Source organism: Haliotis cracherodii, unplaced genomic scaffold, assembly GCF_022045235.1.
Source record: "Haliotis cracherodii isolate W230 unplaced genomic scaffold, xgHalCrac1.p SCAF_15, whole genome shotgun sequence".
Lineage (NCBI taxonomy): Eukaryota > Metazoa > Mollusca > Gastropoda > Lepetellida > Haliotidae > Haliotis > Haliotis cracherodii.
This window is the reverse complement of record NW_027266270.1, coordinates 26,233,980-26,260,018: the sequence shown is the minus strand read 5'-3', so window position 1 is coordinate 26,260,018 and position 26,039 is coordinate 26,233,980. Positions and strand designations below refer to the sequence as shown.

Below are 26,039 nucleotides of genomic sequence, written 5' to 3'. Positions count from 1 at the left end.
CCCATAAATTTTGGCTGACTTTGATTTAGCATTCGACTGTCTTGGATACATACACACGGTCATTGCTGTATATCATTTGACAAACGGCATGAGTGAGTGAGTGAGTATGGTTTAACGCCGCTTCTAGCAATATTACAGCAATATCACGGCGGGGAACATCAGAAATGGGCTTCACACATTGTACCCATGTCGGGAATCGAACCCGGCGTGACGAGCGAACGCTTTAACCACTAGGTTACCCGACCGCCCCTGGGGCATTAGTTCTTAAAATTCTTGTCGGATCTATGCAGGTGGTAAGATGACGTTTCGGATCGGGTAGTCAGACTCTGTGACTTGGCTGATGGCGTGCCAATATACCCGGATGGCGTGGACTGTTGCTCATAATATCAGTCACTGGATTGTTTGGTACAGAATCAATTATTTACTGCCCGCTGCGTATATTTTGAAGATTGCTGAGTGCGGCGTTAAACAACAAACAAAGAAACAAAATCATTGGCCGGAGTTCTCGATTTGAGCGAAATAAAGCGTTGTTCAGTTTTGTTCCGAAACTAAAAAACTCACATGCCACACAGTGGTTTTTCAAAACATCGAACATGTCTGACATGCCAAACTATGACAAAAGACATCAAGAAAGACAGAACTGGAGGAAAATTGGATTCTATCTGACATTCATGATGAAATAACAGGAAAAAGGGCCATGAATTCATTATCTCGTAATGGAACCTGTAGAAGCTACTTTCCATTATCGAGTCTTGTTGGGCCATGGAAATCAATAACACAAGAATGTCGTTACTGACAAAGTGGTTTGTTCTTCGACAAAAAAATGTGGTGACATGCAAACTGTTTGCTTTTTTCATCCTCCAGCGGGAATCTGGTCGAAAACTGATGTAAACTTAGGCCGGTAGTTAACATCATTAAACTCCCATAAAACAAAAAAAGAATTCCTCAATTCATCACCGACTTGTAAACTTGCAAAGGTTATTGAGGCGGCTGTGCTTAGAGAAGGTGGCTTGCTGAGGTAGTTATGTTTTAGAGATATTTATTTTAGCGCAGCGAACTAAAGTTGCTTTTCGCCTCACTCTGCTATATCGTGGTTGCCAACTCCCCTTTTCGTGCTCCGGATGCCGGGCCCTGTTAAGTGGTATTCTGGATGCCGAGCCCTGTTAAGTGGTATTCCGGATGCCGGGCCCTGTTAATGGTATTCTGGATGCCGGGCCCTGTTAAACGGTATTCCGGATGCCGGGCCCTGTTAAATGGTATTCTGGATGCCAGGCCCTGTTAAGTGGTATTCTGGATGCCGGGCCCTGTTAAATGGTATTCTGGATGCCGGACCCTGATAAATGGTATTCCGGATGCCAGGCCCTGTTAAATGGTATTGCGGATGCCGGGCCCTATTAAGTGGTATTCCGGATGCCGAGCCCTGTTCAGTGGTATTCCGGATGCCGAGCCCTGTTAAGTGGTATTCCGGATGCCGAGCCCTGTTAAGTGGTATTCTGGATGCCGAGCCCTGTTAAGTGGTATTCTGGATGCCGGGCCCTGTTAAATGGTATTCCGGATGCCGAGCTCTGTTAACTGGTATTCCGGATGCTGAACCCTGTTCAGTGGTATTTCGGATGCCGGGCCCTGTTGCGTGGTATTCCGTATGCCTAGCCCTGTTAAGCGGTATTCCGGATGCCGATATTTAATGTTGAAACTGTTTTCAGTTAATTATATAGCCCTAAGCGTATGAGCACGCACTGTTTTGCATTCTATGTGATTATCCCATCCTAATGGACTTACACTACCCGTGTGCACTGATATGACTCAAGAGATGCTAAATTGGATGCCAAGACAAATTACGTGGCAGTGCAGAGTTGCGTCCCTTGGGCACGCCAGAAGCCTATGATTGTGGGTTCGAATCCCAGTTCGCCCCTATTGTTTCTAGGTTTGTCAGCACCATACCCGTGCTCGTGGGTTTCACCGAAGTGGTAAATGTCTGAAACCTGCATCACTTCGGGCTTTCCTCCTACATTAAGCTGACACGCCGGGATATGACTGGTAAAATGTTTAAAGCGGCGTTAAACCCAACTCACTCACTCACACTCCGTCGGGTTCCCGGGTTTGTAACGGAACTCAAGCAACCTATGCTTCTCGTAGGAGGCGACTCGGATGATCGGGTGATGATGCTCGACACCTTTGCTGACTGCGTGTTAACGTAGCTCGGGACCTTACACATACATGTACTATCAATCACTGGACTGCCTGGTCCTGATTCCATTATTTACAGGCCGCCGTCATGCAGCTAGATCAACGCTAAGTGCGGTGTTAAACAACAAACAAACAAAGCACCGATCAACTATATCCAATTTAATTTTGCTAATCCGAATCTACATCTGTGTCGTTTACTAGAATACCTACAATATCAGGGCATTGGTGCGCTTAATTCAATCTTGCCGTGTTAATCCGGATAGTGATTGAGTATGGGTTTACGCCGCCTTTTGTATATCACGGCAGGGGACACCAGAATTGGGTTTCACACGTTTTGATGAATCGAACCCGGGCCTTCGGCGTGACGAGCTGGAACCACTCTGCTACACCACCTCCCCTATCCGGATAGACCTACCAGAAGAGTGAGTGAGGGAGTGAGTATGGTTTTACACCGCTTTTAGCAATATTCCAGCAATATCACGGCGGGGGACACCAGAAATGGGCTTCACACATTGTACCCCTGTCGGGAATCGAACCCGGGTCTTCGGCGTGACGAGCTGTAACCACTCGGCTACACCTACGCCCCTATCCGGATAGACCTACCAGAAGAGTGAGTGAGTGAGTATGGTTTTACGCCGCTTTTAGCAATATTCTAGCAATATCACGGCGGGGGACACCAGAAATGGGCTTCACACATTGTACCCCTGTCGAGAATCGAACCCGGGTCTTCGGCGTGACGAGCGAACGCTTTAACCACTAGGCTACCCGAGCACCCATCCTACCAGAACAGTATGAGCTTGTGTACAAAAGTCCGGATTTGGGGGGTTTACGGTAAACGAGTCATACGGTAAATCGCCTGCTTCTAAGTCCAGTCAACGGTAGTATCATTATTCCAGTGTCCGGACTAACGACATTCCGGTGTAGCCAATGATCATTTAATAACATTAATAGGTTTTCTGAAACACGCAAAGCTTAGTTTCAAGCATCAGTTTCTTAAACTCATTTAGAATGCATTTCAGGGTTAGATTGCATGAGGTCTTGATTAGGAGTGGGGTCCACCAAAAATCGATTTCAGTATTTGAATTTTTAACTCCTTTATGAGAAGAGGGTGCCTGCTTCAAGTTGGATGGTGCTGTAGGTTGACACGGCGCAATCATGTCGGATCAGAGGCCTCTCCATTATCAGACCGGAGATTATGCTTTGCCGAGAAAATTATTTTTGTGAAAATGAGAATTTCTTTCCATGCTTGGTCATGAATATCAGAAACGGAAAACTGCATTGTGGTCGATGGCGCTGAAAACTTTTGGACCATTCATCACAGGAAATAAAGCGTCAGCTGCGTCCATTAACACCGTAGGTCCTGAGTCGCGCACGCTTTCCTGGCTCCATAAATGTGAAGAAATAGCCCTCAAAGTACCGGCGAGATATACCTCAAATGTCACCTAAAACGACAGGTTATCCGTCATTGGTTTAGCTGTCGAAAGTTACTTTTAAGATTTTGAGTAACTTGTGTTTTCCTAATGTTCGAGGTATTGATTTTTGGTGTTGTGAAGGTTGTGTGGTTATTCAAGTGTATGTTGGTTTTCATTCTCTTAATACAAATAAGGCGTGTCAAGTCCAGTACCAAGGAGAGAGGTACACGTGTGCGTGGAGCCATGTGAACCTATATGGAGCCACGTTGTACGGAGCCATGTTATGAAACTCTACGGAGCCATGTCAAGCTGTACTTATTTATTTTAGTACTCTTATCACTACAAATACTACGACTATGCTGTCCCGCTGAAAGTGATTTCCACACAGGAGGTCCGTGTTGTTCCTGTAGACCGTGTTGTTCCTTTATACTACGTAAAGGACGTTGTCCCGCTCACCGTGAGTTTCATACAGGAGGACCGTGTTGTTCCTTTAGACCGTGTTGTTCCTTTAGACTACGTAAAGGACGTTGTCCCGCTCACCGTGAGTTTCATACAGGAGGTCTGTGTTGTTCCTGTAGACCGTGTTGTTCCTTTATACTTCGTAAAGGACGTTGTCCGCCGACCGTGAGTTCATACATGAGGTCTGTGTTGTTCCTGTAGACCGTGTTGTTCCTTTATACTACGTAAAGGACGTTGTCCCGCTCACCGTGAGTTTCATACAGGAGGTCTGTGTTGTTCCTGTAGACCGTGTTGTTCCTTTATACTACGTAAAGGACGTTGTCCCGCTCACCGTGAGTTTCATACATGAGGTCTGTGTTGTTCCTGTAGACCGTGTTGTTCCTTTATACTTCGTAAAGGACGTTGTCCGCCGACCGTGAGTTCATACATGAGGTCTGTGTTGTTCCTGTAGACCGTGTTGTTCCTTTAGACTTCGTAAAGGACGTTGTCCGCCGACCGTGAGTTCATACAGGAGGTCTGTGTTGTTCCTTTAGAGCGTGTTGTTCCTTTAGAGCGTGTTGTTCCTTTAGAGCGTGTTGTTCCTTTAGAGCGTGTTGTTCCTTTAGACTACTAAAGGACGTTGTCCCGCTCACCGTGAGTTTCATACAGGAGTTCTGTGTTGTTCCTGTAGACCGTGTTGTTCCTTTCGATTACTTATGGACGTTGTCCCGCTCACCGTGAGTTTCATACAAGAGGTCTGTGTTGTTCCTTTAGACTTCGTAAAGGACATTGCCGCGCTCACCGCGAGTTTCATACAAGAGGCCCGTGTTGTTACCTATAGACCGTGTTGTTCCTGTAGACTACGGCTAAGGTATACTATAACATTTGCCGAAACGCTATGACCTCATTGTGAAGAAGGCCCCATCCAGTTAACAGATTTCAGTGATATTACAGAATTCCCATGATACAACATATTTCAGATATAAAAATTAAACAGATGCTGGTTCAAGTGTAATGAGTTTGCATGTAACAGTGTTAATGAACCAGATTATGTGTGCAAACCTTAGCATGCACGTCACTAAACGAGGCTCGGCGTACGCAGTGATAAATTAAAAACACATGCTTTTAATGTTATTTTTTAAATATTTTATATATATTTTTTATATACTTTGAGGTCGGAAATAAATTTGTTCGAGTCTGTTAACAAAATTATTTTCTGACACCATAAGAAAAACACAACTACGTGTAGGCAAAGAGAATATATGCAAATGATACGCACATATTTTGACTCTTGTCATGCCCTGAAAACAACGCTTAGAGGAGTACGACTGAAGAAAACAAATATTGAATAATGAAGAATTTTCGAGATCAAACTCATCTCTGGCGCTTCTCAAGTGAGTGTATGTTTTTACGCCGCTTTTAGCAAAATTCCAGCATTATCAACCACTAGCCTATCCCACTCATCAGTGCACCTCAAAATACAAACATGGTTAATATGGATTATTACAAAGTCAATTTCCAGGACAGAACAAGGAATATCCTGGAACCTGTACTCGTGCGTGTCGTGTCAACGTGAAAATGGCTTATATAAACAAAAGAATAACCAGCAGGCCATGTTCTGCATGAAAGTATTTACTTAACACAGAAATCGCTTTATCATTGATGTTTTCTAATGTGTGGGGGACCCGGCCATTGCTAGTTCCGTAATATGTTCAGTCAACACATCGGGCGATCGACTCTGATTGTTCAATACCGAGGGTCTATAAAACACGCGTGTCTCAGTGGGGAGTTATCGCCTTACACCGACATGGGCGGTGTGTGAGGACTTGTAGCGAGCGGAGCTTGCAGACGAAGCCGTGTACATGAATAAGTGTAGTGCAGATATAATGGATTGTTGTAAATAACGGTCTGGGTCAGCGATGGGCCGGTATGTGGAATGAGAAATGGCGTGTAGGATGACCGGCCCATCGAACAGGCAGATCCTGGGGTAGAGGGGGTAGAGGGACCATAGAGAGAGAGAGAGAGAGAAAAAAAAACAGGAGGGAGAGAAAGAGAGCAGGAGAGTGAATAAGAAGAAGCTGGAGAGAGGGAGAGGGAGAAAGAAGGAGAGAGAGCAGGAAAGAGCGCGAAAGAGAGAGAGAGCGGGGAGAGAAAACAGGAGAGAGTGAGAGAGACAACAGGAGAGAGAGAACATGAGTGAGAGAGACAGCAGGAGAGAGAGAGCGAGAAAGAGAACAGGAGGGAGAGAAAGAGAACAGGAGAGTGAATAGGAAGGAGAGAGAATGGGAGAGAGAGAAAGCTGGTGAGAGTAAGAGAGAAGAAGAGTGTGAAAACGATAGAGAGAGCAGGAGAGAGAGAGAGAGAGAGAGAGAGAGGGGAGGGGGGAGGGCCACAAACACACAGACGGACAGAGAGATATGAGTACAAATTACAAGTGAGTGATTGTGTGGCATATACACAAACTGAAGCAGACAATCAGATACACAGGCAGACAATATAAAGCCCAACAGAGAGATAGACGGGTATGGACAACCAGAGATATTGGAGCACAGACAGACATACAGTGGGGAGACAGAGAAGACAGACAGACAGACAGACAGACAGTGAGAAATGAGAATGAAAGCATGTATAGATACGAAGAGCAGAATGCAGAACAAGAGTAGAGATAGGTTGATGTGCAGAACCGCAGGTAAATACACAGACGCAACAGACAGGCATACAGTTTATACAATATACTGAAGCTTAATATATTACTCAAAAGAAGTTAAGGATCAACCGAGTCTTTCATATTAATATAGTTAACATGTCATGCCTTGACTGATCAACTGTAGTAATAGGAAAAAAATAGGATGTCCTTAACTTCTTTTGAGTAGTATACATGTATAGAACCAAAGAAGCATGTACGAAAAATAAGTTTAGGTGCAGTGTTCCGCAGTTTGACTTTAACCTACAGGTATTCGAAATATGATACGAACACAAAACACAAAACACGACTGACAGCGCTGGTCGCAGTCGTAATCTACTTAACATAGGGCAATATATCTTACCTCAGTGATGACATAACGTTAGTCCAGGTAATTGGGTTGACTTGACGACTTTACAGGTGAGATAAATCCAAGAGATCGTCCTTTCTACTGACCAGCCTACACCAGACTACACGGTACAATGACGGTGATCATCGGGGGATATACACCCGGTACGAACGCTCGGTCAGATTGCCATAGCGCGCTGTAAACAAACCGTCGACCTCGATATACCGCCGCGGTGGGTTGACATCAACTATTGTATTGAGAATAATTATCTGTTGTGGAGGGCATTATCAAATAACATATTGGCCGGGAGGGCTCTTGGCGTGGGGTAAGGCACGTGTTCCTCGAAGGGGTTAATCTGTATTATCCGAACAGGAAATGTAGTGGCATTTTAGTGTGATTTATATAATTTATTAATAAATAACATTTTTATCCCGGTGTATGCAAGACAAAGAATGCTTGGTCACTCTGATAGACCACAGACGCGGTTATCTTGAAGTTTGTTGGCACACGTTATAACAATTCGAGTTGACAGCACATTCCATGTATGTAACATATTTCAAAATCTGTAATCATCGATTGCCAATTTTGTAAACCGTCGACCTGGATGTCTCGAAGTTTTAGGATCCATTTTAATATTTCGAGATATTGATGCATTCGAGATATACATTAAATGTTGACATATGTCTCATTATAAAAGGACACAACCTATGTAAGTAAAATATGGAATCATGATTGTAATATAATAATTCGAGATATCGGCACATTCGAGATATCTATAACCGTCTGTTGAAACCAACTGTGAGGAAATTTGAAGTAAATCAAGTGTTAGTGGTGCGTGAATTCTGGATGTGTCGAAGTTGTAGGTATACAATGAAACACTTCGAGTAATCTGTACATTCCAGTTATACATATCCTTCTGTAAAATATCTCTTCCTATATCTACATCTTACTGGGATTCTGGGATTCTGGGATTCTGGATTTTTCGGAGTTGGATCTAATGTTATATTTCTTGATGTCAGCACAAATATAGATAAACGGCTATTTGCAAATATGAGCAGTCGTACGTGTTCGTATGCAGTTTTTGTACTCCTTCGAACTATAGGGGATTTCTACGTCTAGCTAATATTGTAAACGTCCTGGCTGGCCTTGATCAGTATCACAATCGTATCCTGGCAGTGGACACCAAATCTGGGTTATTCACATTCCTATGAGAGTGAGTGAGTATGGTTTAACGCCGCTTTTAGCAATATTGCAGCAATATCACGGCGGGGGACACCAGAAATGGGCTTCACACATTGTACCCATGTCGGGAATCGAATCCGGGTGTTCGGCGTGACGAGCGAACGCTTTAACCACCAGGCTACCCGACCGCCCCCATTCCTATGAGAGGAATCGAACCCGGGCCTTCGACAGGCCAAGGTTTTAACCACCAGGCCACCTACCGCTCCTGTACACGTGAGACTGTTGAACACCGACTTGCGTCTTGGAATGGCTAGCCTAATATGTCACAGTGCCCCTATTATGTAGTTCGAACCCCATGCCACAGGTTAAAGGTTTGTCTGCACCAGCCCGTGCTATACACTCCTATCAAGGAATCGGTGTTTGGGAGACACAGGTGTCGTATTCATCTAAGGCGCCGCGACTGTTTGCAGAAAACCTGTGCCGATTTGGCACGCCATAAACCAGTGATTATGGGTTTGAATCCCAGATTCGTCCTGACTATGTTCCTAGGTTTGTAAGCACCATACCCGTGCTCTTGGGTTTAACAAAATGGTTAACGCCTAAGAACTGCATCACGAAATCTCTTCCCACATCGAACTATAACTGATTACAGTTCAAATCGGCGTTAAACCAAACTGCTTTACTCACTAACTCAACGTGGCACAGAGTGAGTGAGTGAGTTTGGTTTTACGCCGCTTTTAGCAATATTCCAGCAATATCACGGCGGGGGACACCAGAAATGGGCTTCACACATTGTACCCATGTCGGGATTCGAACCCAGGTCTTCGGCGTGACGAGCGAACGCTTTAACCACTAGGCTACCCGACCGCCCACGTGGCACAGAAGAAGAAAAGCTTACACTTCACCAAAATTAATTAACCTTCTCCTTGTGTTTCTGAGTGCAAACTTCTCTTTGTATAGGTCTTTGTACTCGCTCTTACTAAAGAAATACTTCACTAAGATACAATCTGCGCTCTTTGATTTCTTCAGAATCTTGAAAGATGTGTTTTTCCTCTATACAGTAAACATCAATCGAAACTGGGCATGCTACAACAGGGGCGCCTGCAACATGAGATTGATTATGCCATTTCAATTCCATGATTAGTTTGGAATGCAAATGTATGTCACTTCACACAACCATACTGACAGACGTAATAAACACATGACTCGGGAAACATGACAATCAATTGAGACGGAAAGCCATGGTGGATGAATTGTTGTTCCATTTGGAATCGGGGTAGTTCTGAGGGATGATCCCTCTCGCGTGTCTCCTTTGCACAGTCTATTTAGTTATTAAACGTAATATAATACATTGCTTTTAAATTAATAATTATACAGGATAATATGGGGTTAGCGGTAGGGTTATTGTATTTCAGTGTTATTTCTGGAAGTTTCGACCCAGCCGCTATACTTGGGAAACATAAGTCCTCGGAATGTATGGAAACAATTATTAAGGGAGCTGAGTGAGTGAGTGAGTGAGTGAGTGAGTGAGTGAGAGAGTGAGTTGGGTTTGAAGCCGCTTTTAACAGTATTCCAGTTATATCACGGCGTGTCAGCTTAATGTGGGAGGAATGCCCGAAGTGATGCAGGTCTGAGACGTTTACCACTTCAGTGAAACCCACGAGCACGGGTATGGTGCTGACAAACCTAGAAACATAATCGGGGTGAAGCGGGACAATCGTAGGTTTCTGGCGTGTCCAAGGAACGCAAGTCTGCACAGCGAATCGTGGCGCCTTAGACGACTGGGACACCCGTAAGGGAGCTGAACTGGCTCAGCTTCAAAGACATTTCGGCTATCTCACCAACCGTGGTGATAACGACACACGTCCCTGTGAGGATCCAGGTTAGAATTGGTGTGCAGCAACCCACGCTTGTCGTAAGAGGCGACTGACTGGATCGACTTGGTTGATGCATGTCACCGTACCCCTTTTGCGTGGATAGATGCTGATAATATAAATCACTGGATTGACTGGCACAGACTCGATTTACAGACCGCCGTCATAGGGTGCGACGTTAAACAACCAACAAAGACACGCAATAAACCTCGTTACCTCGAAATCCCTGGAACCATGAGAAGTATAACAAGTTATCCGGAGTTCGAAACAAGCGGCGCTTCCACACAAACACAAACCACCCAACGAAGACAAACAGGTTGAAATGGTAGTCGGAATCATGAAATCAGTTGATGGGAGTAGAGTAGTAGTGAAACCCCGTTAACCTCGGCGGTGCCGTTCATGATGACATCATCGTCCAGATCAAGAAGGAAGACCAAGTATGTCCATTCTGCGAGGATTTCAAAGGTTGTCATGCGACTCTTGCTCAAAAGTTGTTTGATCAGTGTTACGCTATTAAAGGCCACAGTAAAGCTTTCATGATGTTTTATGGTAGACATGTGGAGGACATTTCCAAACCCAATCTCATTAAAATCAGATCTTAGTTCGCCACCACTAAACAAAGATCTGAGGACATCCCATTGCGGGTCACGTCAGAACGACCTTTCATCCGACCAATCAAAGCGTCGCTTACCAGATCATGAAAATGACAGTCGGAATGTGTTTTCTAATCATGCAACCTCGAAAACGTTAACAGGGTGTATTCCGAATGACAGTTACGGCCCGTACGACTGATTCCGTCAAAATATCGTCTCTCTCTCGCTTCCGTGGGATAAACATTTGAACGGAGGAGGCGTTGTAAAGTACGTGGGAAGCACTGCCATGCAATCTCAACCATATATTAGACCTTCCGGAATGTTCGTTCAATTTTAATCGACTGTGCTAAACTGTGTTAAAAAAAGTTCAAGCGAAGTCTGAAATGGAAGTCGCCAGGTTGAAACGAGTGCCGTAAAGCTCGAGAAAGCTGCTTTCTAATTGGCTGATGTCTATTTCTTGTTAGTGATCTCAGTGATCGGTCAAAAGGTCGTTCTGACGTGACCCGTTATGGAATGTCCTCAGATCTTTGTTTAGCGGCAACGAGAACTAAGATCTAATTTTAATGAGATTGTTCCAAATCAGACGGATCAGTGACCAAAATGATGTCCTATGCAATTCCCTATTTTGACTTGTACCGTTATGTTCCCGTAGTCTTTTAGGTGAACAATTGATTTGCCTTTGTAAGTGTTTGTGACCTGCCACCGGTGGGATAGGTACGCAAACCTTTTCGCGAACACCTGGTGTCATCACTAATTAATGGCGGTTCATTACCACATGCCCATGATCTAGTCGGAGTCGTGCAATGAACGCTGCTTCTAGAATTAATAGTTTCAACAGTGATCGTCCGAAAAGAGGGCAATACAGATTAACAGGGTCCGGACCGTTGGGGGTTGACTGTACAAAGTGTTTGAGATAGAGAGGGTTTGTCGCACATGTTTTCTCGTGTCCATAGACACACAGTATAGAGGATGTGAGAGAAGGGGTTTCTGAAACAACATAGCAGCAGCTGACTGTCAATCTGTTTTTTATGTTGGCAAGCCAACTGTCGAAGAGGGTATTGAATTGAAACAACACATGATATGTAACAAGTTTCGTATGATATAAAATATGTTAACATGAATAAATAAAAGTAGCCACTTCTGAAATTTTGCTGAAAAGGCTCATTTAGAAGTTGAACAAGTTGATTTTACGTTATAGAACTACAGTAACTGTAGAGGCGATCGGCAATACTTTCATTTGAAACAGTTTAACCCAAGACATTATGATTTTAAACAGATAAAAATGTTGTTTCTTTCTTTTGACAACTTTATTGTCGATTCTATATATACGGTCAGAGTTGCGTCCCTTAGATGTGACAAAATCCGCTGATCATTGGGACGAATCCAAGGTTCACATTGTCTGTGCGTGTCCGTGTTTGTGGGTTTTACCTTACTGGTAGACGTCTAAGACCCGAGTCAATGATCTGCTCACCCCAACATTACTCGCTCGAACCAATACGCTGTGACATAACTGAAATACTGTTCAAAGTGTCCTTAAACCTAACTCACTCACTTCAAGAAACGAGGGCACGCCTTATCACCACGCAGCGATAACCTCGCTATGAAAGACCTCCATGGAAATCAGTGTGCTGTGGTTGACTGGTGATGACTTCACTCGAGTGTCAGTTTGTAACTCACTGATTGCCTGTTTCTTCTTCGCCCAAGTGTTAGATGGAACGAAAGCGTCAGCGGAAGCGAGGGAAATACATGAATCAGGTAAAATAGATGTAAAGCACGCACTCATTAATTATTATTCACATCACTTTGAAGCATGTAGAACTGCGCAGCGTTTCTTTCTGTGGAGTGAAATGTGCAATGAGTATGGACACATTTGTTCAAGTTCAGTGCTTCATCTGGCGATGGGCTTTGCATCAATACAGCACTGTACACTTGTCGTCACTAGCGGATCCAGACAGGAGGGGATGGTCCAGACGGGAGGTGGTGGTCCAGACAGGAGGGGTTGGTCCAGACGGGAGGGATTGGTCCAGACGGGATTGGGTGGTCCAGGCGGGAGGTAGTGGTCCAGGCGGGAGGGATTGGTCCAGACGGGAGTGGGTGGTCCAGGCGGGAGTGGGTGGTCCAGGTGGGAGGGGATGGTCCAGATGGGAGGGGATGGTCCATGCGGTAGGGGGTTGTCCATGCGGTAGGGGTTTGTCCATGCGGTAGGGGATTGTCCATGCGGGAGGGGGTGGTCCATGCGGTAGGGGGTGGTCCAGGCGGGAGGGGGTGGTCCAGGCGGGAGGGGTTGGTCCAGACGGGAGGTGGTGATCCAGGCAGGAGCGTGTGGTCCAGGTGGGAGTGTGTGGTCCAGGCGGGAGGGGTGTTCCAGCCGGGAGGGGTGTTCCAGCCGGGAGGGGATGGTCCATGCGGTAGGGGATGGTCCAGGCGGGAGGGGTGGTCCAGGCCGGAGGGATGGTCCAGGCGGGAGGTGGTGGTCCAGGCGGGAGGGGTGGTCCGAGCGGGAGGTGGTGGTCCAGGCGGGAGGGGTGGTCCAGGCGGGAGTGGATGGTCCAGGCGGGACTGGATGGTCCAGGCGGGAGGGGTGGTCCCAGCGGGAGGGGGTGGTCCAGGCGGGAGTTGATGTTCCAGGCGGGAGGGGTTGTCCAGCCGGGAGGGGTGGTCCAGGCGGGAGGGGATGGTCCATGCTGTAGGGTTTGTCCATGCTGGAGGGGGTGGTTCAGGCGGGACGGGATGGTTCAGACGGGAGTTGATGTTCCAGGCGAGAGGGGGTGGTCCAGGCGGGACGGGATAGTCCAGACGGGAGGGGCTCGTCCCACATGTTAACTGCGCCCTTGGTCATGTTAATTCGTGACTTGGGTATGTGCACCCACCATTTGCATAAACCCGCTGTCACTTTGTCTATAGTGTTGTGGGCATCTTGCTATCGTGTCATAGTACCCTGTGTAGTACTATTTCAAGTGGTACCTACTGAGAGGTTTACATTTGAGTTGTAAGACCTGCTTGGAGGTTTTACATTTGAATTGTAAGACCTACTGACAGGTTTTACATTTGAATTTTTAAGACCTGCTCGGAGGTTTTACATTTGAAATGTAAGACCTGCTTGGAGGTTTTACATTTGAATTGTAAGACCTGTTGGAGGTTTTACATTTTAATTACCTGCTTGGAGGTTTTATATTTGAATTGTAAGACGTGCTTGGGGTTTTACATTTTGAATTGTAAGACCTGTTCGGAGGTTTTATTTTGAATTACCTGCTTGGAGGTTTCATATGTGAATTGAATTGTAGCAACAAGAGTTTATTGAGCATATAATGATCTGACTAAATGTTCTAGTTAAAAGTAAAAAAAATAATTAATGACGTGAATCGAACCTGCAAATTCACACATGATATTTAGTGTTGTAACCCACTGTTTTTCCACTAAATCACCGGTGCATTTGATGAGATGTTCAATCTTACATGTCAAGACTTCAGTTCTGTGCTTGCTGCACGCGGTCTTCTGCTTTTGGGTTTTTTCCTCGCTCGAGGTTTTGAACTTTTAACCACAACCTCATGTTTGAACTATAACGTAACAGTTCTAGTTCTGCCTGTCATTTTCCTTGAAAGTAGTCTTAATTAAGTGTTATCGCCTTCAAGTGGGATTTCTTAAATACGCGTTTGAGAAAGGATTTGGCAATTACAAGCATGAGGGAAGATAGAGACAATTGGGCATAAGTCTCGATTCACAATGTCCTTCACGGATTTTTGCATGACTGGGTGTGATGCATCATTATATGACGTCATCATGGTGAGTCATTATGATGTGATTCACTGCTATACGTCACGATGACGTAAAGTATCATTTATTCATATCTATCGATATCTTTCAACTACGACTGGGGGATATTTACCAAGTATGACCTGATATAGTGTTTGCAAATTCTCGTTTTGAAAGTAATGTAACAGGCAGAACAATATCTTCCTCAACTCCTGGTAAGTTGGGATGTTTCTCTCGAGTTGGGTGCACTCAACATTGATATTGATAACCCAATATTCCCAAAGCACAGTGCCTAAATTGGGGACATCACTGCAAAAACTCACGTATTTCTCATGGGAAGTTCACTGAGAAATAAACCTAATCGTCTCGTAATGATTCGGGGCATGTTTAGATCATGAGCACGTGCAGATTTTAAATACATCTTAGTTCACCTTGTATACATCTGTGGTGTGAGTTTCACCTCGTATGGATCTTCGGTGTGAGGTTCACCTTGAATACATCTGTGGTGTGAGGTTCACCTTGTATAGATCTGTGGTGTGAGGTTCACCTCGTATGGATCTGTGGTGTGAGGTTCACCTTGTATAGATCTGTGGTGTGAGGTTCACCTTGTATACATCTGTGGTGTGAGGTTCACCTTGTATAGATCTGTGGTGTGAGGTTCACCTCGTATAGATCTGTGGTGTGAGGTTCACCTTGTATAGATCTGTGGTGTGAGGTTCACCTTGTATAGATCTGTGGTGTGAAGCTCACCTTGTATAGATCTGTGGTGTGAGGCTCACCTTGTATACATCTGTGGTGTGATGTTCACCTTGTATAGGTCTGTGATGTGAGGTTCACCTTGTATAGACCCGTAGTGTGAGGTTCACCTTGTATACAAATGTGGTATAAGGCTCACCTTGTATAGACCCGTAGTGTGAGTTTCACCTTGTACAGATTTGTGGTATAAGGCTCACCTTGTATAGACCCGTAGTGTGAGGTTCACCTTGTATACAAATGTGGTATAAGGCTCACCTTGTATAGACCCGTAGTGTGAGTTTCACCTTGTATAGACCTGTGGTGTGAGGTTCACCTTGTATAGATCTGTGGTGTGAGGTTCACCTTGTATAGACCTGTGGTATAAGGCTCACCTTGTATAGACCTGTGGTGTGGGGTTCACCTTGTATAGACCTGTGGTGTGGGGTTCACCTTGTATACAAATGTGGTATAAGGCTCACCTTGTATAGACCTGTGGTGTGAGGTTCACCTTGTATACATATGTGGTATAAGGCTCACCTTGTATAGACCTGTGGAGTGGGGTTCACCTTGTATACATATGTGGTATAAGGCTCACCTTGTATAGACCCGTAGTGTGAGTTTCACCTTGTATAGATCTGTGGTATAAGGCTCACCTTGTATAGACCTGTGGTGTGAGGTTCACCTTGTATAGATCTGTGGTATAAGGCTCACCTTGTATAGACCTGTGGTGTGAGGTTCACCTTGTAAGGATCTGTGGTGTGAGGCTCACCTTGTATAGACCTGAGGTGTGAGGCTCACCTTGTATACATCTGTGGTATAAGGCTCACCTTGTATAGGTCTGTGGTTTTAGGCTCACCTTGTATAGACCTGTGGTGTGAGGCTCACCTTGTATACATCTGTGGTGTGAGGCTCACCTTGTATATACCTGTGGTGTGAGGCTCACCTTGTATAGACCTGTGGTGTGAGGTTCACCTTGTATAGATCTGTGGTATAAGGCTCACCTTGTATAGACCTGTGGTGTGAGGTTCACCTTGTAAGGATCTGTGGTGTGAGGCTCACCTTGTATAGACCTAAGGTGTGAGGCTCACCTTGTATACATCTGTGGTATAAGGCTCACCTTGTATATACCTGTGGTGTGAGGCTCACCTTGTAAGGATCTGTGGTGTGAGGCTCACCTTGTATACATCTGTGGTATAAGGCTCACCTTGTATAGACCTGTGGTGTGAGGCTCACCTTGTATAGACCTGTGGTGTGAGGTTCACCTTGTAAGAATCTGTGGTTTGAGGCTCACCTTGTATACATCTGTGGTATAAGGCTCACCTTGTATAGGTCTGGGGTGTGAGGCTCACCGTGTATAGATCTGTGGTGTGAAATTCACGCTGTATAGATCCGTGGTGAGCGGGCCACCTGTTTCAAAGCTCTGTGGCATGAAGTCCGCAATCATAAATCCTCACCAAACGACATCAGCAAAAAATAAAACGCCGATTAATCCCTATCTTTTGATTTATTGTGAGGACATTATGTAGAGACCCCTCGAGAAGACGGCCGAAGTGTTCCTAACCTCTGCTTCCTGCCATCCTGATCAGAAGTATCAATATCCAACCAGTCTCCGGCCTTATTACCCTGTCTCGTAAACACCATGCCTTCAAGAGCGCGAAATATCCCATTCTGACAAATGCGTCTGCAGGGTCGTATAAGCACTCAAGTATACCGAATTTACATTCCAAACCAAATTCTAAACTCCATATATTTGTCTAGCTCAAGACATTCGGCAAGAGACGGACACTATATCAAGTGTTCGCATGATAACACAGCCGTATAAACCCATCTCCCGGGATCATATCTCCAGCCTTGAGTAATGTGTGTATTCTTACAGCGTCTGGGAGACTGGGATTGGAGATCACTGGCGATTCCAAGTTCATCCACGTCATACTAAAGCATTATATGTAGAAATGCAATCTTTTTTGCTGCGCAACGTAATTTCGAGAGTCCAGAAACAACTTTCCCAACAACTGTGTCCATATACACTGCATCGGACGAGATGATGATCGGTTGGTCAAAATGAATGCTGGTTGTTGGTAGCACTTCGCTTGGGGAAAAGAAATCTTAAGCGGAAGTTTGGTCTTACTGTGGATCAGATGATCAGAATGGTAGTAAAATTAGTAATGCAGTTTTTGAGAATTCAAAAGTTAAAGTGCTCATAATTTATCACCTTTAACATTTAAAACTATTTTCTGTCATATATTCAGTTGCCTTTACCGACTTCATTTCCGAAAATTTGGAATTAAAATGTCACTATGCTAGAAAATGGATATCATTATTTAACGCTTCGCCGCACCACAGGGAAGTTGTTTATGTGCTAAAGTTGAATTGGGTATGGGGGCACTGGTGACCCAGTCGTATTAGGCGCCGCGATTCGCTGTGCAGAGTTGCGTCCCTTGGGCACGCCAGAAACCTATGATTGTGGCTTCGAATCCCGGTTCGCCCCGATTATGTTTCTAGGTTTGTCAGCACCATACCCGTGCTCGTGGGTTTCACAGAGGTGGTAAATGTCTGAGACCTTCATCACTTCGGGCATTCCTCCCACATTAAGCTGACACGCCGTGATATGACTGGAATACTGTTAAAAGCGGCGTTAAACCCAACTCAACTGAACTCAACTCAACTGAGTTGGGTAGTCACTATGCTATTCTGAAAGGTCTGCTGCCCGTTTTCAGTAGGGGTCTGGGCGTTGCAATCAGTGCCCTTTGTGAAACGGATACATTGTCTCTGTGCCACGTTTTATCTAAGGATGTATAATAACGTCCAGATTCATTGAGGGCCGTGATTCTAGGTGCAGAGAAAGGAAAGCAATCATTCAGTCACCGTACAACTCGGGTGTTCGACTGATAATTAAACATGACAAAAACTGGTTCTAAGGACATGAAATGACCAAGGGTCACATGGCTTTTTTCATTTCCTACATTTCTGATTTGGCAAAATTAAATCTGTTAGCAACCCAAGCGGCACAGCTTAGACAGAAATGATAACTCTGTCGTTAAAATCCGGACAATATTTCCTTAAAGGAATTCACATTAAATTAGATTTAACACGATGACAAATATTTTTATTTTTTTCTGAAGCCCAGCCCTGATGTATATCTGTAAGATGGGTAAGCCTTTGTCTGATTTAACAAATCATTTCACACAATAGACAAACACAACGTGTACAGGATTCAAGGCACCTTTAGTTTCAGTAAGGGTATTTGGCATCTTCTGCGATCCCGCATCTGTTGACCCCTCGTTGGATGTTGACATAGCCTCCCATCCCCCAGGCCTCACCTGCAAGAAAACAGTCGATTACATCGTGTCCGGTCGAATTCCTAGAATATAGTTGTCTGATCGGTACCGAAGTGCAATCCTTTCCAATCAGTGAGTGAGTGAGTATTGGTTTTACGCCTTTAGCAATATTACAGCAATATCACGGCGGGAGACACCAGAAATGGGTTAAACTTTCAAACATTGTACCCATGTCGGGAATCGAACCCGGGTCTTCGGCGCGACGAGCGAACGCTTTAACCACTAGGCTACCCGACCGCCCCTTCCAATCAGTCAAATCGGTGAAGTTGGGCAGTCATGGTAGCCACTTGGGGTCAAATCATTTATTTTGTTAGGAGTGTAAGACAATAGTGAATGGATGGTGATTGGTGACCCAATGTACATACAGTTTTGTATGTATTGTATTTTTTTCTTTTAATACCTATATCCCCTATATAAAATATATTTACACCAAATATACGTGGTTGTTAGCGACCTTGACTCATATTCAGTTGCATTTCTTCCATTTTCCAGAGGTTTTGTTTGTTTGTTGTTTAACTACGTACCAAGCAATATTACAGCTATATGACGGCGGTCTGTAAATAATCGAGTCTGGAACAGATAATCCAGTGATTGACATCATGAGCATCGATACACTCAATGACAATGACATGCATCAACCATGTCAGCGAGCCTGACCACCCGATCCCGTTAGTCGCCTCTAACGACAAGCATAGTCGCTTTTTACGGCAAGCATGGGTTGCTGGAGACCTATTCAAACCCGGATCTTCACAGGTTGTCCAGAGGTACTAAATATCCACATCATGGTGTGTGGAAATAAAATATATGCATGAAGCCCTATGAACTTCAAGATGCTAATTAAACTATTCATTTGTTGCCTGTTCGACCGAAGGGGAATACATCAGGCCAAAGGTTTTTAAATAACCTATTTTATATTATCTTCAGGACATCCACCATTTCAAGTGAACGATTGACTCAGCAATAGCCGGCCAAATATCAAGTGGGTAGCCTCAATATCTGTATTATGGTAAAAGAAATGAACCCAATAATGCAGATTAATTTCAAATACTTCACGTACACCGTAAATCAACAAAATATATAGTACGTCACATGCAGAGTACGTCAAGTGCAAAATACGTCACAAACACAAACATTGGGTACACAAATACACGTTTACGCGTCAGTAGTAGTTCCCGAAGCAAATAAATGACACCCTAAATCAAAATAAAAAATCTGAAGCTCTTCCCGTAACGTCACCCAGCTCACCCCAGCTGTTCCTGCAGATCCAGTAGGGGTTACCCTCCTCATCAGTGCCGTACCCCACCAGCTGCAAAACGTGGTCCAGGAAGCGCCCGGTGCATTGTGGGTCCGAGTACACTCCGGATTTGTACAACAGGAAGGACTGTGGGCTGGCGTTGATCGTCACAAACACCGGGACGGTCAGGAGGGCCTCTAGAAGGGCCCCCTCGTTGTTAGCCGGGACAAACTTTGTGCCCTGTGTCTGACAGAGAACAAAAAGGTCGTGGATACATGGTGAATCAAAGTGAGTATTGTTTTACGCCGCCTTTAGCATCTGTCCGGCAATATCACAAAGGAGGATGCCAAGAAGAGCCTGCACAGTGTGTAAATGGTAGGAATCGAAGCCAAGTCTTGGAAGGCGAGTGAGTGAGTGAGTTTGGTTTAACGCCGCTTTTAACATTATTCCCGTTTTATCACGTGTCAGATTAAATGTGGAAGGAAAGCCCGAAGTGATGCAGGTCTCGGACGTTTACCACTTCGGTGAACCCCATGAGCACGGGTATGTGGTTGACAAACCTAGAAACATAATTTGGGAGAACCTGGATTCGAACCCACAATAATAAGTTTCTGGCGTGCCCAAGGGACGCAACTCTGCAAAGCGAATTGCAGTGTCTAGACGACTGGGCCCCCGGTGCCCCCTGAGGAAGGCGAGGCTGTCTGCTAGTCTGCCTATGCTGGGTCAATATGGATCGTTGGGAGTCGATATGGTAGTGCATGATTGTGTTGATACTGTATTCCTAAAAGGACCGTCTACCATAATGGGACTATTGAACAACTGTGAAAATAATGACTGGCAGGAAATAATCAATTGCTAACAAAAATCTTTTCCTGTTAGATGTGACGCAGCAGGTTGGATTTCAAGAGCCATAAAATGAGACTGCGTCAGATACGCTGGAGTCCTGCGTCAGGGAACATCTGGTCAGACAGACGCGCCCCTCCTTGTTAAGTTAATACAGCTCACCTTGACAATGGTCAAACAAAGCATGTCACCGTAACCTGGATGTTTGAACATCTAAATTTTGTTTGTTTGTCCTTTAACGGCATAAGCAGCAATATTCCAGCCTTATGACGTAGGTCTGTAAATAATCGAGTCTGGACCAGACAATCCAGTGATTGACATTACGAGCATCGGTCCACGTAAATGGGATACGATGACATGCATCAACCAAGTCAACGAGCCTGAGCATCCGATCCCGTTAGTCGTCTCTTATAACAAGCAGGGGTTGATGAAGGGTTGATGAAGATCTGTTCAGTGTTGTGTGATATGACATGTTGAAATGTGATATAATATAGGTGTGATATATGGTACGATGGTATGTATGGTATGTTATGATATGATAATGGTATATGAAATAATACTATATAGTATGATCTTATAATAATGATACAATATAATAGGATGTTATAGAATATGTTGTATGATATAACAAGTTGTGATATGGTAAAATAGAAATTATGAAATTACAGGGTATGGTTTTGTACTGTATGTGTGAAACTATGTGACTGTGTTGAGATGCGAGGTTGAATGACGTGAGGTGATTTGGTGAGATATGTACATAAATTGTATAAAATTGTATATTCTTCAAATTGTACTATAGGCCTGTGGCCTCTTCAGTACGTGAAATAAAAAAAAGATCGAAGATCTGTTCTAACCCGGGTCTTCACGGGTTTAGACATCTTACTGGTACAGGCGAGTGAGTGAATGTTATTTAATGTCTTTATATTAATCAGATGCCCGTAAATAATCGAGTATGAATGGGCCAGACAAACCAGTGACTGAAGACATGACGATTGTTTTACGCCGTCGTGGCACGAAGCACACATTGGATACTGGGAACTAGTTTGATCCCGGAAGCCTAATTTACCAAAAAGATATAGTTGCTTCATGAAGCACCACGAAAAAAGAACCTCATATCATGTCATAGGACGTTTATCTAACAAGATCGACCACAGGTGTTTCACGAAGGGATTGACCAACCAGATTAGTGGTCGATAATGGGGCCATCAATCCAAGCTTTCGGGAACCGATGGCAAACAAAATTGGCCAAGTGACATCTCCCGCTGCGACCATGAAGCCGCCGTGGACATCTGTTCTCCATCTGGGTGGTGTATTGGGACATGTATGTGTAACTTCGGACCAATCCTGCCCTGACTGACCGACCAAACATGACTGAGGGAGTGGATGTAGGTCGAACCACTAACCTGGGCCACAGGCTCGCATGACGTGTTGGAACATTTTGATGTAGGCTTGTATGTAGCGTCTGTGCAGAGGCCCCCGATTTTGTGGATGCAGCCAAACACGTCTTCGTCAATGGGGAGCTGTAGCGATGCCTGACAGCAAGCCGCAACCTCCGCGGCACTGAGGTCAAACAGTTTGCCCGTCTGGATTGCGTGCAGGCTCTCCACACACTCTGAAACACAGGGGGCATTCATATAGTGTAGGAAGCAAGTGATGAATGAATAAATGAATGAATGAATGAATGAATGAATATTATCTTAAGTCAGCATCATCTCTGCAATGTATGATAAAATCTGGAGCATACAAGCCGGTCGCAGACTAAAGTCGGATGTCAGTGTAAATTAGAGATTATAAAGACTATTGTTCAATAAATAATCCTTTACGTGAAACAAATATCTTGAAATATAATTCAATCCCTACTGTGGTGAAATATCAGTTTGATGGCAGATATTCTCATAATTAATGTCTTATAGATGACCCCAAACTGTTACTCTTGACCGGTAACAAATTAATGAGTTTCTTTATTATTTAACACCGCACTCAGCAGTATTCCAGCTATATGACGACGGCCTTTGAATAATCGAGTCTGGACAAGTCAGTCCTGTCATTGACACCATGAGCATCGATCCACGCAACTGGGATACGATGACATGTATCAACAGAGTCAGCGAGTCTGACGATACGATCCCGTCATTCGCCTTTTACGACCAGCCTTGGTTGCCGAAGACCCATTCTACCCCGGGTCTTCACTGGTAAAATTCCCAGGAGCCCTGAGGACAGGGCGTGTGCACTTGCCTGCAGCCACATACGCCTCCACATATCCCATCTCCCCCTGGTTTTTGACAGCACCAACCACACCCTTCTTCCTCCAGTCGAATTGTTTGGGGGCGGACATATCCTTCACTAAAATCTCCTCGTGAACGGCTCCCTCGTGCTCTGGGTCAATGACGGCTGCGGAGAGCTGTGGACAGAGACGTGGGCGTGTAAATACGCCTGCAGCACAAGGATGATTTGTGGCGAGTATAATATATACAGATATTACGTTCTGGGGTAAATGAGTAAGTGGGTTGTATTCTACCCCGCATGGAGGCCACTCACTAACCCTGGCCCAGGGAAACCAGTCGTTGATAGCAACGGTACCGGCGTTGAGGGTGTGATGTTACACTAAGTCATGCCGTGGTAACTATAGTAACGCCCATTGAAAAAACTCTACATGAAATCAACTTCAGATTGAAAATCATACTGTTGGATTTATCACAAGTTACAACATAGAAAACCATTGATTCACTTATTATTATTTTGCATTGTTGTATCATTAATCTACTGGTATGAATATGTAGTTTGTACTATGGAACCAATTTATCAGACTAAGTGTTCAAATACACAATGGTGAAACACTCTCATTAAAATCAGATCTTAGTTTTCGCTACCGCTTAACAAAGATCTGAGGACATCCCATTATGGGTCACGTCAGAACGACCTTTCGCGAATTTGGACCGACCAATGAAATGACTGACATGAAATCGACGTTAGCCAGAAGGCAGCTTTCTCGAGCTTTACGACACTAGTTTCAAACGCTTCGAAACATATTTTGAAGTATTTTCGATTAAAACAATTAAAAACGATAAGAACATTCTGGAATGGCTTATAGATTGTATGGATATAATCATAAAACCCTGTCATTCGGAATACCCCAAGGCATGTTAAATATTTCGTTGTTGCATGATTAGAAAACACATTCCGACTGTCACTTTCATGATCTGGTAAGCGACGCTCTGATTGATTGGTTGGATGAAAGGTCGTTCTGACGTGACTCTTAATGCGATGGGGAAAAACTACTATTGGTGTTGCTGTGAGTCAGATGACAATACTGCAGTCTTCATTATTGTAGATATATAGTAAATATGTCAGAAGTAACATACACAAAATGTACATGTATCCCGTCAATGTAACTTGCAATGAAGTAAAGACAAAAACACATTGCGTCATTACACGTTATCCTAGTATGTTGTAATACCAACTATGCGGTCCCCCGTCACGTTTTATCTCCTGCTTATGTAATAGCGAATACCTTAAACTTTCATTTTCGTGATGATGAAATGAGTGAGTTAGAGTATGTTTTACACCGCTTTTAGCAATATTCCAGCAAATATCACGACAGGGAACACCAGAAATGGGCTTCACACATCGTACCCATATGGGAAATCTAACCCAAGTCTTAGGCGTGACGACCAAAGGCTTTAACCACTAGACTACCCGACCGCCCCTGATGACGAAGTGAAGAAATCGGATATTATAACGTTGATATTGGACAACTACTTGTAAGCATATAACTGTTCACAACTAATAACAGAACACACACACACACACACACACACACACACACACACACACACACACACACACGCACGAACGCACGCACTGTTGAAATAATGGTTGACAACGGTTAAACAGTGACTTAGACTTTGAGATAATCAACTCAGGGCTGATCTTTAACCATATCCAAAACTGTACAATGTCATTTTTGTGGCAGGTAAAGTCCCCTTTTTTCAACAGTCTGAAGCATAATTATTTTTTTCAATAATTTTCGGAGATAATTTATTATTTTCGAATAAATCATATTTCCGCTTGAAGTGTCACCCCATTAGGCCCGTCAAGTGTCTCTTCAACAAACTATCATCCGATACCACGGATTAGCATTTAAACCAGCATATGTGAAAAACACTATGATGAGGTATAGCCTTGACACTATACCAAGATGTTATATATACAATAAAGGCCCAAGCGGTTTTTAGTTACCGCCTAAGAGGTAACTAAATACCCGAGAGTATTTAACATTTAATATACATAAGCAATAAAATGGAATCTGGAACCTTGTCACACAGTCAAAGAATAGTCAAGATAATTGAATCGCTTATGTTGCAATGCTATGTTGCTATATTTTTCAAACTCGAGTATACAGATTATTTTAAATAGTCATATGTGATTCATATCCTTTTCTCCGCAGTATTTCGAACTAAATGGTTTATGATGTTTCCTTATAAACTTTGGGACGCCTCTTTTAACTTCTTTCTCGAATATTCGTTGTTTTGACATTGACAGTCGTTATCCACAGAGCAGAGGCAGCCGTACAACAAATCTCACCTCGTCGGCAAATTTGTTGAGTTCCAGTTTGAAGGTGGCGTCGTTGCGGTCGTTGTGGGCGTTCACGTAGTCGTAGTTCTCCAGCCACACGTTCCTCCTGTCTTCATCCTCCTCATCCGTGGGGTAGCTCTTCCCATATCTGGCCTTCCACTCCTCCCACTCCTCCTCCTCGGTGGCTGGGTTGATGCCGAGGGAGGAACTCAGAACGGCAAAACTGAGCCACAACACCAACAGCTTCATTGTAAGTCGACAGCACGTGGAGTAAGACGCTGACTTAAAACAATAAATGTAACACTGGCGTTGCGCAATGACTAACCACACACGTGATTTAACTATAATCACAAATGTCACCAAATGAAGATTAACGGAGATTGCATTTCACAGTGCTAACGAATGGGGAAGGACTTTTAAAGGCGCGCGTTACTTGTTTTTTTTCGTCTAGGATGTTGGTACGTCTCTCCGGCGCGTGGAACAACGGGTGTAAGGTACAGGGACTGGTAGGAACAGAATGACAATGTGATGGGTATGTCACTGTAAGTGACTCCGTGACCCGACTGATAGGCAGATACCACACGACCAGGAGATATCTCGGATAACACGGATATCATTGTTGTTATCGCTATGACAAACATATACAGGTACTGCGGTGTACAATTCGTTCAGTGGGGTTGCAAGTGCATGACCTTATGACAGACACGTGTGGCTGAGGAGTAACTTCCCTTATTTGTGCGAAGATCCGCTGAGGGTGGGTTCACATTTTAGATTCGATCGGATTATGATCATTGGTTTGTCAGCCCCATACCGTGTTTCTGGACTCTCAACATCATGAAATAA

The 26,039-nt window shown here is 44.3% G+C and overlaps 3 protein-coding genes across 3 annotated transcripts in view; all 3 read right to left on the bottom strand.

The window, feature by feature from the left end:
* LOC139461998 (putative ankyrin repeat protein RF_0381) overlaps nt 1-7,222 on the bottom strand; it is a 50,626-nt gene extending 43,404 nt beyond the window's left edge. Inside the window, exon 1 of the mRNA XM_071243491.1 lies at nt 7,085-7,222. The gene's annotated coding sequence lies outside the window, so the exon portion shown is untranslated. The remainder of the gene's footprint in view (nt 1-7,084) is intronic.
* A 5,384-nt stretch (nt 7,223-12,606) lies between these two features.
* On the bottom strand, nt 12,607-13,419 carry LOC139461618 (uncharacterized). Its single transcript, XM_071243087.1, has one exon. It carries the CDS (start codon nt 13,417-13,419, stop codon nt 12,607-12,609), a length of 813 nt encoding a protein of 270 aa, XP_071099188.1.
* Nucleotides 13,420-18,303: 4,884 nt separating this feature from the next.
* LOC139461997 (cathepsin L-like peptidase) lies at nt 18,304-25,740 on the bottom strand. The gene is made up of 5 exons (XM_071243490.1): nt 25,206-25,740; nt 22,857-23,022; nt 22,025-22,233; nt 19,790-20,024; nt 18,304-18,526 (listed from the first exon to the last, which is right to left on the bottom strand). The coding sequence occupies exons 1-5, from the start codon at nt 25,443-25,445 to the stop codon at nt 18,438-18,440; spliced, it is 939 nt and encodes a 312-aa protein (XP_071099591.1). The 5' UTR covers nt 25,446-25,740; the 3' UTR covers nt 18,304-18,437.
* Nucleotides 25,741-26,039: the final 299 nt, after the last annotated feature.